Below are 16,561 nucleotides of genomic sequence, written 5' to 3' on the forward strand. Positions count from 1 at the left end.
TGGGGGTCGCGGCATTAAAAAGGTTGAGAACCACTGCACTAAGGGAAAATATCTTACAATTCTAAGTGTAAAAAGATGCTGAGGAAGGATTAAGACTAAAAACCTATTGAAATTATGAAAGATTCCTGACTTTTTTTCTCACAAATGTACAAGCAATCATGAACTGTAACTATATTGCAGCATTAATGCATCCATCAATAATGAAACTAAATATTAATACATTTGCTGGAATTGATATATTCTTTTCATCACTGCTGTAAATCAAACTTAAAAAAATAAAACTTTTAGTAAGAAACTTTTGATAATATAGCTGGAACAAAAAATGAAAAGACTCAGTTTCAACTTCAACTTTGTATCTATTCCTTTTTCCGTTTTTATTAATTACTGAAGCCATGAAGATTCTCAATATTGAAACATTTTTGCTGTTCTGAAAATTATTCAAATAAGATATTAGCAGGCTTTTCAAGTACAACATGCACAAAACTACAGTATGTCTGTTATATTCATTTGCTACCACAAACCCTTTAAATATTCTGTTCCAGTTTTAACAATTAGTCATCAATGAAACAAAAACTAGTAGAGGGAAACACTTTTAAAGAACCAGTACAGATTATACTGAAAAGCAGAACGAATAAAAAGGTTATGTACAAATATTTATAAAAAATATTGATAAATAATTTTAATTCCCCTTTGCCAAATAGAAATGGACCTTTATATAAATGTAATTTTCAATCTATCAAAGAATAAAGTAATTAATATTAAAGTGACTATTCCAAATTAAGCATTATTCAGTTCAGAAGAACTTATATTCAAATCAGCCTTTTCAGGAATAAAGCCAATGATTAGGAAAAACTTCATATAAACAGAAAGTGGAGTGGTTGATTTGAATAGCAGATCAAATTAAAGAACGTGTTTTGATGTGTGGAAAATGGAACTGCTAGTTTTAACCTGAGTTTTGAAGGTAAAGATTATAGTACAAAAACCTTGTTAAACATAAGTGATGGCATTAGTAAGTGATTGATGTTAAAGTGAATCTGTATTAAGAGGGACTCATAACATCTGCAGCTATCATCAGTTTACTTGCTGTGAAGTCACATCCCTATTATTTCAAACTCAGAATTAAGTTATTAACATTTCTTATGAAATTATCACCTAGTTAAACTGACTTCTCAGAACATCTCCATGTTGTTTTCTCTTTCTTTCAACTTTCACTGGGTCTGTACATTGTATGGTTTATTTATCATACTGTTTGAATATAATCCTTGTAGTTTATAGCTTAGCATAGGGTAAACCCTGCTGATTAGTAGCTATGATTTGCTGAATAAAACAAACTCTTAGCAAGATGCAAGAACTCAGTTATACTGTTAGTATTTCATTGACAAATACATTTGAAATATATTCTTCTGGAGACCAGTTTGACAAATTTGCATTTTTAATTTGTCAAATTATTTGATCATGGATATTCCAAAATTTTCAGGAGCAAATAATGATTAGAATATCATTATAGGGGATCTGGGAGGAACCTATTCATCCTGACATTTAATTTGATTTTTTCTTTGAAATAATAGGGATGTGACAAATGTGTGGTATCGACATGCACATATCAAAAAAGGCTTGTGAGGTGTTAAGAAAAAAAGGGATTTAAAAATATCCTCAATTAATTGGACATCAATTGTTCCATTATCCAGAAGATCATCTATAAGTGAATTAAGTTGTTTCAAACACCTGAAACTTGTCAGGTCCAGGCAGTCCCAGCAAAAACACAAAGAATCACATGCATAATGCCCCATAGGAAAATACAATATTTAGTATCAGAATTACATAAAATGACAACTTCTTTGCAATAAAAGCAAATGGGAACATATATCTTAATTCATATCACAGCAAAGGGGATTGCATTTCAATGTACTTCTAAGCAAACCAACAGCATCTTAACATCCCTCTTGATAGACATAAAATTATTTTTTCTAAACCACCACTTCCCCCTAACATTTATTTTTTACTGTGTTAATATGTGTTTTCAGCAACTGTTCGATTATGACAAAATTTGATTCTGAAAAATAACACAATTGTGTTAAAGGTTAACATACCATACCAGTTATGTTGACTTATATTTCAATAGTATTTGAGTTAATCTGGCATATTTTGCCAATTGCTTTCTTAAATATTTTTATCCCAAGTGGGAACACATATGCAAACAGATCTCCCTCATACCAAATATATCACACTAGAGCTAGTGCAGTTACTGTGCAAAATTGTTTACATTTTGAAAAAGAGGGGAGAAAGAATGGAAGAGAGAACAGAGGACAGAAAATGTCCTGATTTACAGATAGAAATTAGTCAAGATTTGTTTTGATTCACTTTGTACAAATGTACCAAGCTTTATATTTTATTTAAATGATTATATATGCTACATATTGTTGTAATGGCTGCAGGTAACTTTGTTAAAATATCCATAAAACAATTATTAAATGATAAAATGAGTAAAAATCCAAAACCAGTAACAATGTAAAAAGGTAAGTATGCAGTAAGTATATAAATACTTCCTAAATTTAGGTCAGGCAAAGACTTTGCCTCAGTTCAGTGGCAGTTCACTCCATACCATAGGCCCTATCTTAGAAAAAGCCAACTGAATATTAATGTTGATTGCATCCATGACAGAACCAACCAAATTTGACTTGTCAATGATTCAAGTGTAGGTGATTCTGTATAGGAATAGGGGTAAATAATGTGATCCTAAGCCATGTGACACTTTAACCTTCATTGTAAGCCCCTTGAATTGGGCCAGGAAAACAACATGCTAAGCATTTCAACACAACAACTAAAATGATAAATTAGACAGACCATACCCCCTACCCCCAATATAAAACACTTATCAGGCCAACCAAAATTGTATCTAACTTCAATTGTCTTTGGACAAATTCTTTCTTGCTCTTCACACATACATATGGATAATATATTGTACACAACATCAAAAATCTTTTAAAAGATATACCTTACAAAAATATATTATGAAGCTAATACACACTTCATTAAAGAAATTGAAAAACATTTCAACTACATAGATAATGCATCAAATCAATACTATTACCATTTTTCTCCATGTAATAGAATAACAGAATACAGAGTTGGAAGGGACCTTGGAGGTCTTCTAGTCCAACCCTCTACTCAAGACAGAGATCCTATATTATTTCAGACAAATGGCTGTCCAGTCTCTTTTTAAAAGCCTCCAGTAATGGAGTACCCATAACTTCTGAAGGCAAGCTGTTCCACTGGTTTATTGTTTTCACTGTCAGGAAATTTCTCCTTAGTGCTAGGTTCTCCTTGATTAGTTTCCAAACACTGCTTCTTGTCTTGCCTTCTAGTGTTTTAATAAATAGGTTGAGCCCCTCTTCTTTGTGGCAGCCTCTCAAATATTGAAACATTGCTATCATGTCACTCCTAGTCCTTCTTTTCGTTAGACAAATCCAATTCTTACAACCATTCTTCATATGTTTTAGCCTCCAGCCCCTTAATCATCTTTGCTGCTTTTCTCTGCACTCTTTCCAGTCTCAACATTTTTTTTATATTGTGGTGACCAAAACTGGATTCAGTATTCCAAGTATGATCTTACCAAGGCCTTATAAAATGATACTAACATAATGTAAAAGTTCTTACCCAGTAAACCACCACAAATATATTGTATAATAAAAGAAAAAAAAACGTAAGCAGAGAGCAACTTGGGGAGGCCAATTGGTTAGAAAATTAATTGAAGGGAAAAACAAATAAGAAATTGGCCAAAATATTATTAATTTGCTTGTCTAAAAGATCAACTTTACGTTGTTTGAATAGTGGGCAAAACAAATCCTGCATAGTGTTATGTGCAAATGCAATCAATGTGACAATGAATCTAACATTAGTGATTTAGGAGGGTATATCATATTTTGATAATACTCCAAAATGAATAATACACATTTTCAAGGCAACTTACCATCAGAACTTGTAAGTACAAAATTCTCAGCATGGGTTTGTCTCTTTCCACCTAAACTTTTAGGAAACCAGTGAAGATCTAGAGGATAGATATCATCAGGAAGCTTGACAACTTGTGCTGTTTCTCCATTTAACAAGTTCCATTTTATAATTTGGTGATCATCGCTACATGAATATAGTTCATCTGCTGTTGTCCACCCCACACAACTAACTAATTCCTTATGTTTTGAAAGAATTAAGGAATAAAATTATTTCTAACACATCTGACTCATGCATTATTCAAAAAGAATTTACATTTGTTTTAAAAATTGATACAATAAATATTACAGTACATTTTATTTTAAAATCTCATCATCTGAATATTCCAGCACAAAAAAAATACATGGATTGGTATGCTTAATCCTAGAATTTACAACAAATAATTGTACAATTTTGTTTGTATGAGGGCTGCATTTCTCAAATGACAGTATCATATTATAACATCTACTCTTCAGAGAATGTGAATAAAGATTAATTAGCACATAGTAAAAATATTGCCTTGAATCCAAATCCAGCTGTAAATCCACTGAAATCATTCATTCAATCATTACTGACCTGTTTAATTTAAACAGAACTTACACAATCTGAACGTTTCCTAGAGAACAGCAATATAATATTGCAACCTGTAGAAGTTTAACAATTAAAAAGCTTGTTTATATCCCTTTATTTTGAGAACAGGCTATTTTTTCCTATTCTAATCCATTACCAATCAATAGAAGATTTCTTTTATTCCTTGTTGTTGAAGTGTTTAACAATGAACAGTTTAGATGTTTCAGAAAGCTATCAAATTACCCTTATTCCACATGTTTTCCATATTCTCGAAACCTTTAGCAGATCAACATGATTCTATTTTACAAACCCTATTTAGTTCTCTTCAAAACCTTTGATCATATTTTTATATGAGGAGAAACTGTATCCAACTCAGTCCTACCAAAACCAAGTAGTTGTGGGTGTTAGGTTGTCCAGATCTGGGGATACCTCATTTTTCTATTTGGCAAGGCTTGCATTTCCCTATTCAGAGCTAGTCCACTACATGAGGAATCTTTCTGGACTCACAGATCCTGCTCAAAGAAGAGGTGGCAGATGTGGCCAGGAAGGCTTTTGCACAACTTCAACTGGTGTGACAGTTGTACCTTTCCTAGATCAGGGGGCCCTTCACACTGTTACTCATGCCCTGATCATGTCACAATCTAATTACTGCAATTCAGTCTACACTGAACTGTCTTTGAAGACAACCAGGAAGCTTCAACTGGCCCAGAATGCACCAGTGTGGGCAGTTGTAGGCACTTTATTTATTAAATTTCTATGCCACCCATCTCACTGATGAAAACTCTGGGTAGCTTACAATATAATAAAAAGTTTTAAAGTGCAATTACAATGAGAAAAAATTAAAGAAGTTAAAAGTTAAAAACAAAGGTGACAGGCGTCCAGAGAGTGAGAATCTTCTCTATCCCGTCAGCCAGCCCAAATGTAGCAGACCCCTCCTGGAGCCCCAGGCCAAGTGGCAGAGTCAAGTTTTTAGGCTCTTCCTGAAGGCCAGGAATGTGGGAGTAGACCTCATCTCTGACAGGAGAATATTCCAGAGGCAAAGGCCACAGTAGTAAAGGCTCTTCTCCTGGATCTCACCAGTTGAATTTCTTTGGCTGACGGGATCGGAAGTAGGCCCTTTCCATTGGGATGAGTCCAATTAGGTGAGATGATTCCTCAGGTACCCTGTGTCCATGTAATATGTATATCTGCTTCTGATTCAGCACTGGTTATCAGTTTGCTACTGGAATGATTCAAGGTTCTAGCTGTTACCTATAAAGCCAACAAGATACATTTTTTCCCAATAGCATCTACCCCATTGATTAAATCTTACAGAGTTTGCACAATCTGAGTTCTTCGATTAAACTATCTATCTATCTATTGGAACTCCAAAAGTGTACCTTTTCTGTAGCAATACCTATCCTCTAGAATGAAATTTCTCCACAAATCCCGTGGCCCCTCCTTGCTATTATTTAGAAGGACTGGAAGATTTGGTTCTTTGGCTAAACGGTAATGGAGAGTGAAGTCCTTTGTTTCATTCTAATCCAGTTTCCTCTTCTCGCCATCTTTTATTTTTCCTTTGTTATTAATAATATTTCTCATTTTTCTTGTGAGCTGCCATAGTAGCTGGGAGTTAATCAGCATACAAATTTGAAAAATAAATTGAAATTAATCCTTGTTTCTTTCTTCCTAGTGTTTCATCTAAGTTCTTATTCCGAAGAAATAGCAAAACAATTCTAAAACCATCTACAACAGGGGTCCCCAACCCCAGTCCGTGGACCAGTACCGAGCCGTGGCATGCCAGCAACCAGGCCACACAAACAAGCAAAGCCCCATCTGTGAGATGCAGGCAGCACACAAAACCACACACCCTCTGGTCCATGGAAAAACCTCTCTCCATGGAACTGGTTCCTGGTGCCCAATAGGTTGGAAACTTCTGATCTACAACAATCAAGATTTCCCTTACAATAAAGTAAATTATTTCAGAGTACATGGGAAACAGATCCTGATGTTGGGAACTTTAACACCAAAAGTGTGTCAAAATTTGGCTACAAAAATAATAAAGATTTTCTCAAAATTTTGGTTGACGTGTTCAATAGAGATAACTTACAAACTTGGATTATGCAGTTATTATTATTTCATAAATAAAGTGTTTTCATTCTATTGTTTTTCTTTATACCACTGTAATATTTTACTGAAAATGGATAATAAATTCTTAAAATGGCAGGGGGGATTTTGATTTGCACAAAATGACTTTGTTTGGGCCAATACAGGATACCATCCATTTTATTGTCTTATCATGTATAATTTTTAAAATATAAATTACTACAAACATTGGGAAACAACATCCACTACACTGACAGCATTATTTCAGACACAAAGAAAGGATATGCTTTGGTTCTTTTAGCAGTGATATCTTTAATCTCATTTGGACTATATTTTCTATGCTGATAATCCAGCAGATTCATGAAGAGATGTTGTCTTGATTGCACACGTTATCTGTAAATATTTTAAAAAATCATTAATAGACCATCCTCCAAGACTAGATAATAGACTAACACTTTAATAAATGCAAATATAATTTACAGACTGTTTTGTCCAAAGTAGCAATACAGAGATATTTTTCAATTTCTCTGAATTTTCAACTCTATTTCATAATTGTTGGTTTATGAAGATCCACATCTATATGAATTGGCTAGGAACAAACAGTCTTCTAAAACGTCCTGTTATAATTTTACCAATGTAATATACAATCCAAGTTTACTTCTTTTTTTCTATTTAAAAGCTCCAGAAAGGTAATGGAGTCCAAACAGATATAAAGAGGTTTTGAAACATTAAATGTTGAGAAGCTGAAATGTATCCAAGATGGCAGGTACCTGGAAGTAACAATGAGCTTTTTCTTGGAATAAGCTGAATTCCCCTGTACAATCAGGTTCCAGTTCTACAGATGGCCTGCAGATCTTTTAGTATCTTAGCCATCACCTATGATTAGACTAGACTTTGGTCATTTTATACTGAAAATTGCTGAAGGAAAAGTCTTCATCAATACATTATTCACATCTGAGTTAGATTACAGGTAGTCCTCGACTTACAACAATTCATTTAGTGACCATTCAAAATTACAACGGCACTATAAAAAGTGACTTATGACTGTTTTCCACGCTTACGACCATTGCAGCATCCCTATAGTCACATGATCAAAATTCAGATGGTTGATATTTATAATGGTTGCAGTGTCCTAGGATCATGTGATCACCTTTTGTGACCTACTGACAAGCCAAGTCAACAGGGAAGTCAGATTCATTTAACAACCATGTTATTAGCTTAACAAATGAAATGATTCACTTAACAACTATGGCAAAAAAAGTTGTAAAATGGGGTAAACTCATTTAACAAATGTTTCACTTAGCAACAGAAACTTTGGGCTCAATTGTAGTTATAACTCGAGGACTACTTGTATTTCACTGTGTTCTGTAAGATGCATGTGTGGACAACTCTGGCATAGTCCAGAGGTTCATTTCAATTATTTCAAACTGTAGTTTGAAATTTTAAACATAAAACAAAAATCCGAAAGTATTTCTGATATACTTGGAGTTTTTATGTTTTAATTATATAAGCATATTTTAAAGGACCTATTTTTAAATTATTTTATTGTAATATAACCATTTTACATTTTACCTATTCTTTAGGATTTTGCTCTAAAATGTTACACACACTTGTATGGAAATTAAATACTAATATATAAATTGCAAATATTTCCTGACCCAAACTAATAAAAAATGAATATAATTATATACATAAGAATAAAAAAAATATTGACCATGTTCTATATTGGTAATTTATTAAACATTAATATTAATATTGGGTCTATTTCCTGGTATAAACTGAAAAGTAATTAACAATATTTATCTACAAAAAGCAGAAAATGATACAAAATGCTCTGCAAAACAATGGATCTCATGTAACTTCTACAATGAAAGGTACTTGCATTTGCTTATTCAGAAGAGCATATCCTATTAATTAGAACATATGTTTTCTAATCTCTTGGGAGTCCTATGACAAATGGACTACAACCCACTGAAGAATTACTACACAAAGATTTTTTCAAAGCCCAAAATAGATACATCTACAGGACATATCAATTTTCCCCAGAGTATTTAACTTAACCTAATTTGAAAGGGGAAAAAAGACATTTCTTATAAATTTAATTTCTAAATGGTTGGAGGGTTGAACTTTTTGTAAATGCTAAATTAGGCATAAATACACATGTTAGTAACATAGAATAAGCAAGATCAGGCTTAAGAGCTGGTTAACTTAAAAGACAAATGCTGTTTCAAACATAATCTTTATATCTTAAAATCGTTTTATCCAGTTATAATATAGGTGAAACTTCTGTCATTTATTAACTAAATATGAAAATGATGTAATATGAGAGTACAGCATATAACCTTGTTACTGTATTTTAAAAATAAAAAATTTTTATACAGTACTTTTAAAATGAAAACAAGTTTCAATAAATCACATTGTGGCTCACAATCTCATATTTATGTGTGAATATACATCTTGAGATTCTGTTTCTGATTATGGCCCTGAAATTCTCCTTTCAATTGCTGATTCAGATTTTTTCTCACTACAGAAGATGCAGAGAGCTTCCATTTTTCAACTGCTAACATATATTTATATAAAAAATGTTATAAGAGTTTACCAAAAAATAATGTTAATTTTAATCTTAATCACATAACTTTTCTCTACAGATATTTCACATCAAAATTTCAGTACATATTATACTCCTGAGAATAAAATGGCTAAATATGTAGAAATACTAATTAAAGATCTATTGTTTTCAATGAATAAATAAATCTAACTTTTCACAACTTGTTTGTAATTTTTTTATATTATTTTATATTATGAGGATAAATCAAGGATTTAGACTATTCTTGATAGTCATTTTAGTATCAATGATACTGAAAGCATATTTTTACTACTGTAACAATGTATTTATTCCCTATCCTTTAGCCAAGATGAATTTCCAAAGAATGTTACAATTACTATCCACAAAAAAGTAAATATATTAAAAATGAGAAGAGTGTTTAACAGACTCAAAACCTACTTGTTTTGAAGAGCAATTAGCTGCGATCACCTATAATAAGGTGTAATTTAATCTTACCGTAGTTTGATAAATATAAACGGCTAGATTCCTATGTTACACTAAATCTTTCAGAAGGCACAATGATTATGTTTATACAAGAAGCTAAACCAAAGCCAAATAAATTACACCATGGCTTAATATGACATTTACACCCAGTCAACATGTTAGTCTTAGCAGCAGAAATTCCCTTATATGAAATATGCCAGAAGCTATGAAACATATTGCTTAATAAAAATATTGGGTTTTAAGGTCCCACAGGGTTGTATTTTCTACTGCAAGAGATTGTCATAACAACTGCACAGGAACACACCAAGAATGCAAAGTAAAGGAGAAATTTTACAGTACTGGAAATATTTGTATTATTTACTCAGTTGTTTGCAAGCTTTTGGTAAAAGTTTTCTGAATTTCAGAGGGAGTTCATTACATGCTATGCTTTTCTTAGATGGAAAATCAGAGAGGTCAGTAATTTTACAGCTACAATAAGCTTAGTTAATGCCTTAAATTTATATAGGAGGGAAGTTAGCCTATACTACCTCAGGTTATATGCTTCTATGAGACTTTGCCTTATTACTAGATCCTCAGTTTTGTTCTCTAGTATAATTACACTGTAACTTTCTCTTTTAATAAATTTATTACACATGACAAATTGAGAATGAAGTTTTACCTCTGAACCATTGCTGCTAACTCTAACAAACTTATAATTTCTGGAAATATTTTCTGCAGGGTGGCATAACGGCTTGGCTGTTAAGATGCTGGGCTTGTTGGCTGGAAAGCCAACAGTTGGTACCCTAGCATGGTGAGCACCTGTCTTTCTACCTAGCAGTTTGAAAGCATGCAAATGCAAGTAGATAAATAGGTAACACTTTGGTGGGAGGAAACAGAGTTCCGTGGCATCATACTGGCCACATGACTGCAAAAATTTCTTTAGACAGCACTGGCTCAAAGGCCTTGAAACAGAGATGAATGCTGTCCTCTATATTTGGCAACAACAAGCAGAGTAAAATCTGCAGGGAGTATTTCCTTTCCTTTCTTGTTGCAAATTTCCATAAATGTGAATTTTAATTCAAATTCCCAAGGAAATGTGTACTAAAAGAACTGAAAATCTTCTCCATCACTTCTTTATCTATTGGTAATATAACTGAAAACACATTGATAATAGGCAATGTAGTTTAATCTTTAATTGGCATTCTACATTGCAAGACTCGGGTATTCAGTGAGATTATGGACTCCTGACTCCATCTTTTCATGTAGTCTAATTTGGCAATCAAACTAAAATGCAGGAAAATATGCAATTTGGCTGTTTACTAATGAAGCCCTCTTTTTTTCTCTCTAATAAGATTGTGATAACAAGACATTCATAAATTTCTTTCCTGTTTCAAAGACTCAGAATATATAGTAAATGATGTAGTAATGTAATAAAGTGTTAGCATTGCAGTAAAGGTAGGCAATAGCAAACATTCATTTAAAATCTATTCAATTTTAACAAGGATCAGCTTGTTATCTTTCATACCTCCACTAATTTTCGGCTCGGAAATCTTTTCTAATATTTTTATATGGCGAATTTAGCTTAAAAGAAAAGGATCAAGAAGGGGAGCTGCTCTATGCAGTCGTATATAGAAAAGGCGGCGGGGGGGGGGGAAGGCTCAGAGCTTTCACTTCCCAAATAACTCTTACCGTGAAAGTGACAGGCATCACTGGGGCTTCGCATACTTGTACTTATTCGGTTTCTGAGTGTAGATAGATCTAGCGGAGGGAAGGTATGATCATGGTTTACCCCTTCTCTGATGAGCAACGACCAGGAATGGTAATAATCTTGTCCTTTCCCGCTCTCCAGTAGTCTCCGAAGGCAAAGGCAATTCAACGAGACCAGGCCCACCAATCTGGGCTTGTCAATAACCGATCCCACGTTCCCGTCTCTTATCATTCGCCTCTGAGTCTCTTTACCTCCAACACCTGTGCGGCTCACTTTTCCCATCATCTTTCCAAAGTGAAGGTCTACGGAAAGAACTTACCTGGGATAACTCAGGAGCCAGGAGAAACAAAGTAGGCCTCTCCCAGGACAGGTGTCCTGAGCCTTGATGTAGCTAAAGGTGCCAGTCTCCCAACCGCACCCTCAAAAACCTCCACAGGAAAAGAGGAGCTTTTCCGCCGTTTCCACCGTGAGAGGAAGCGGCTCGGTTTCTATAGCTACTTCCCGCGAGAGTTCCTAATGCCTAATCCCTAGCAATCGTCTCCCTCCCCCACGAGGTTTGACTCCCTTTTCCCCCACCCAACGCGGGCATTCCCAAGCGCGTGACGCCAGCCCTGACGTCAAAAGTCCAATCTGTCAAGTTTAATCAATGCACACAAAATGAAATGTGTTTCTTTTTAAAAAATAATAATAATAATAAAGGCTGCAGTCAGTCTTTTTAAAAACTCCTCTATTATTCCATTATCTCTAGGCTGTTGCTAAGTAACCCACCGACACAACGGGAGGAGTTCGTGTCCTTTCCTCTCCTTTTGTTATTTGGGGATATTTTCAAACATATTCTTCTAAAAACTGGGAAGTATGCCTCTTGCTTCCTCCCCCATAAACTTCAAAAAACTGTTGAGAAAACATGACGTGAGAACAATCCGCCACCTTTTCGCGAAATAACGGAAAACAAGATGGCGGCGCGGGAGAGCGTTTCATTATTTTTTTTTCCTCCTTTCAAACCTACGGGAACCCTGCCCCTTTCTTCCCCCAGCATGCTTTGCGCTTTTCTAACGAATTTCGTTAGGAGTTTGCCGTTTGGGCGCCATTTTCGAGTGTAGAAGCCGCCAAGGCTGCAGGCAGGAAACGAAGGTGTCTGGTGCTGCAGGGGCTGCTACTCGGAAACTTGCTGGCCCGCGGTCCTAGTACCAACTCTGCTCGTGGGTGAAGACGGAATACTTAGTAGCTGCCTGGTAAGCTCATCATTGGATATAATATTCCTGCGTTTTGCTTCAGGAGATATATTTGAGGAACTCGCTGGGATTAGACCGGAGGTTAAAGCTTCAATACGGTAAATAATTATTGGTGTGTATGGGGAAGAGTATTTGATTCCGGCCTAATTGGGAGAATAGAAATTCCGCGCAAATTTGTCTCTTGTACGAAAAGGCACTTGCTTCATTTCCCCCTTCCCCCAACCGGCGGACACTTTCTTCTCCCCCGCTTTTCCCACTCCCCGCCACCGCGTGGGGGAAGGGGACAGAAGGCATTGGTTGGCTTTTTTTCCGTTGCCTGTAATAAACGCCAAGTTGACTCCCTAACTTTTATTCTCGCACAGCCATTTTTTTATTTGAAGTAGGCTGTCATAGTGCCTATTCCGCTCAATTCGTATTATTTCTATAAAAAGTGATGGGGGGGGTTAGAAAAATTAATTAGCCGTTTAAATGATAACGCTCAGCCTGCTTTTTTTTCCAATGTCTTAAACTGATTATTCTAGCAAGTGAGCACTTTGAAAAGCATGCATGCCTTCGAAGTGCAGAGGAGGGGAAACTTATTCCAATACATTCTTTCAGAAATTGGCAAGACACTAATTTTTAAAACTTGTACATTCAAAAGCAGCAGAGTTTTGATTTTGCGGCTCTGATCTGATGAGTGATATTTTGCATTAGGTTCGTAAATCTGTTAGGAAACACCGCTACTTCGACCCCTTATCGATGCAAGTTAAGAGGGGTGAGGAAGAGGTGATGGATTTATGAAGGTTAGAAATCTGATTTTTTTTTCTCCTTAATTTTCTACAGTTTTTATGAAATGCTCTCCATAAGGTAGTTTTTTGGAACTTTTAAAATAAACTCAAATTTTGATTCCTGTCAATTGGATTTTTTGGGATTTTGAAGTAATGAAATATGTAATTTACGTAAGTCTCAGTTTCCTGTTATGTTAATAGTATGTTTTTTGCTAAAAATCAGAAAGATAATTGCTCCAAAATACTATGCAGACTGAGTCAAACCAACACTTCAATCTAGATTAGTGGTTTTTAGACATTTCTTTAATACTAATATCTAAAAAATTCATGAGGCATAAAACAATCATGCTTTTCATCTTGTATAAACCAAATTATGAACCCATCTAAATTTTAAGATCTGATTTTTATAAAAGTTTTATTTTTTTTCAATTTTGTAACTTTTGACTTTAGAATAAAATCAATATATCTGGATCCCATTATATTCATTTAAGTTCATATTAATATATTTTTAAGAATTTAAGTGCTAGACCAGTTCTCTACTGCAGAGTACTTATTAGGAATTCATTTTCGTTTTTTTATCAGCTTGAATTATTTGTTGGGATAGTAGGACAGATGTAAATTGTAATTTATAATATACAATCTGCCTTAGTATGGAAGATATCTGCTGTGTAAAGATAGGAAAATGCATGCCGCTATCATAAATAGTTTGCCAATTTGAAATCCTTGCTGTGATCAATTAATATTTGGGAGTAGATGCAAGTTTTTATAGTCGAGGTATAGGGTTTTTCTTTTCTCTTTTAGTACTTCAGCACAAAGGGAAACAAAACACACAGTTTTTATAGTATGATTGTTTGGAATTGAAACAGACAGAAATCATGCCAAGCAAAAGAACTAAAGTATCTACGGCAGCCCATCAAAAAGGCAGTGATTCCTTGGAGGAGTCCTCTAATGATGGGATACCTGAAAAAGAAGCGAATATGTACCCCTCTGAAGTACTTCAGCAAGGTCAGTCTCTTATTGACCTGATTTTGTTTATTATTATGTGCTGGCTTGTGTAGTGATTATACAATGTTCAGGTAAAAGTGGTGTTTAAAAGCAAATTTGGAATTTCAGGGAAAGTTAATTGCCTTATTTTCGGTATGTTGTGATATCATGACATCAATAATTGAAGTAGATAAAATTTTTGGAAACATTTGGAGAGCAGTATTTGTACCTTATATACTGGTAGACAATTACTCATCATGCTTAAGTTTGTGTGTGTGTGTGTGTGTGTGTGTGTGTGTGTGTGTGTGTGTGTGTGTGTTCTCCAGTAAAAATAAATAACTGCCAGTACAACTTACTTATCAAATATTAGTAAGTGGATTGATACTGAACATTGATACCATTTATTCAGAGAAAAGTTTTTCTCAGGGAGTTAGTAAAAAGTCTAAGTCTTGCTGAAACATAAATGGCCAGATTTGTGTGTGTGTGTGTGTGTTTGTGTTTGAGAGAGACAAACTTCCTGTCTTTGAGAAGTAGTGCTGTTGCTGTCATTAGAACTTGCAAGGCAGTGTATAGTTAGCAACCACAGTTTGCTGAACCTCTGGGTGTGCCTGAAAATGCAGGAATATGGGAAGATTTTTCTATTTACTTTGATTTATATGTATAAAGGTATTTTCTAATCGAGGAAGGTACTACATAGAAAAAAAATGATTGCTCTGAGAATAGAATTCTGATGATTGAATTAGTCCTGAAGGACTAATTGGGAGAGATGCATTCTAGGTCAGTTCCTAATAATTCAGTCTAATTGTACAAATATGTTGATCCTGTTACACTAGTATAGCTTTAAAAGATGAAGCTTTTACTTCCACTGATAATATGTGTGTGTGTGTGTGTCTGTGTCTGTCTACTGTAGTTATTAAGTATATCAGTTTTCTTGTTTTTGAATATCTTTAGCAGTATCAAATGGAGTTGATCAAAGTTTAGAAGAAATTTTGAGTAGCATCTCTCCTCCCCCACCTCCAGCTATGACCAATGAAGCTGGAGCTCCTCGTCTCATGATAACTCACATTGTAAACCAGAACTTCAAATCTTATGCTGGGGAGCAAATTCTAGGACCGTTTCATAAGGTATCTTTCTAGTTTATATAACTTCTAAGCTGAAGTAAAGATTTATTGTGACTTTTCTACTTAATAGTTAAATAAATTACATATTGGCAACTAACACCGAGGTGGGGGGGTAGAGCAGATGAAAGTCTCAATTACTATTGTTTGTACTTTTCAAAAAGTTGCTTGTTGTGGAGTTCAAGAAGCTAAAAGTATACACAGTATTTTCCTAGTACATATGAATAACAATCGGTAATTAAATAAAATAATCTTTTACAGTTTGAAGCATTTTATTGATGCTAATTATGAACATACTTGTTTGTAGCATTTGGTTTATGTTTTTGGTAAAACTTTAGAAATGTGAACTAATAGGGGGTGTAGTTTGTGTGCTTTATCCTTGGCAATAAAAACTAAGCTTTCCAGTACTATACTTCATATTTTCCTGTACCATGTTTAACTATATTTTAAACCATTGTGAAAGGTAGAGAGATCAATTGTTAGGAACTATTAAGCTGCTATGTATTTTTTTTGTGTGTGTGTGTGTTAATGCAGCGTTTTTCATGCATTATTGGACCAAATGGCAGTGGAAAATCTAATGTGATTGATTCCATGCTCTTTGTTTTTGGCTATCGAGCACAAAAAATAAGATCCAAAAAAATTTCAGTACTGATACACAATTCTGATGAACATAGTGACATCCAGAGCTGCACTGTAGAAGTTCATTTTCAAAAGATAATTGACAAGGTATGTTTTTTAAACCTGAAGAAGCTAATCACTTAATGCCTTATGAATTTTTAATCATGCAGTTGATTGAATTTAGGTAGAAAAACACTGTGGAAGTAGTATTGAATTTATTCAAATTGTCTATAAAACAATGACATTTAATATTCATTTTCTTCTGTGTAAATGTGTTAAATTGGGGAAAGTGTTTACTGTATACACAATTTGCAACATTCTAGACATTTGCTTTGTATGAAATATGGTATAGCTACAAATGTATATTGCTAAATATTTTTTTAAAAAAATTCTAGATAATTCAAGGATATGTGGTGTGTGGGTTTGTATTTGGATATGTGTGTGTATACACACACACATGTATA

At 34.2% G+C, this 16,561-nt stretch overlaps 2 protein-coding genes across 6 annotated transcripts in view; one reads left to right on the plus strand and one right to left on the minus strand.

Annotated features, from left to right (window-relative positions):
- Positions 1-12,337, minus strand: part of IFT80 (intraflagellar transport 80) — a 56,551-nt gene extending 44,214 nt beyond the window's left edge. Inside the window, exons 1-4 of one of the 5 annotated variants that reach the window (XM_039361099.1) lie at positions 12,147-12,337; positions 11,360-11,428; positions 6,928-7,035; positions 3,971-4,192 (exon numbers count right to left, since the gene is read on the minus strand). In XM_039361099.1, coding sequence (XP_039217033.1) covers positions 3,971-4,192; positions 6,928-6,964 — 259 coding nt within the window. In that variant the 5' untranslated portion in view covers positions 6,965-7,035; positions 11,360-11,428; positions 12,147-12,337. Of the gene's footprint in view, positions 1-3,970; positions 4,193-6,927; positions 7,036-11,359; positions 11,429-11,697; positions 12,091-12,146 lie in introns of those variants that run through there. The other 4 variants (XM_039361098.1, XM_039361100.1, XM_039361097.1 and 1 more) reach the window with 4 other exon arrangements.
- Positions 12,338-12,460: 123 nt separating this feature from the next.
- Positions 12,461-16,561, plus strand: part of SMC4 (structural maintenance of chromosomes 4) — a 44,390-nt gene continuing 40,289 nt past the window's right edge. The window contains exons 1-5 of the mRNA XM_039361096.1: positions 12,461-12,610; positions 13,304-13,392; positions 14,244-14,382; positions 15,313-15,485; positions 16,014-16,205. Coding sequence (XP_039217030.1) covers positions 13,387-13,392; positions 14,244-14,382; positions 15,313-15,485; positions 16,014-16,205 — 510 coding nt within the window. The 5' untranslated portion in view covers positions 12,461-12,610; positions 13,304-13,386. The remainder of the gene's footprint in view (positions 12,611-13,303; positions 13,393-14,243; positions 14,383-15,312; positions 15,486-16,013; positions 16,206-16,561) is intronic.

This window comes from Crotalus tigris, unplaced genomic scaffold (genome assembly GCF_016545835.1).
Source record: "Crotalus tigris isolate CLP2741 ecotype Arizona unplaced genomic scaffold, ASM1654583v1 scf7180000019200.1136910, whole genome shotgun sequence".
Taxonomy (NCBI): domain Eukaryota; kingdom Metazoa; phylum Chordata; class Lepidosauria; order Squamata; family Viperidae; genus Crotalus; species Crotalus tigris.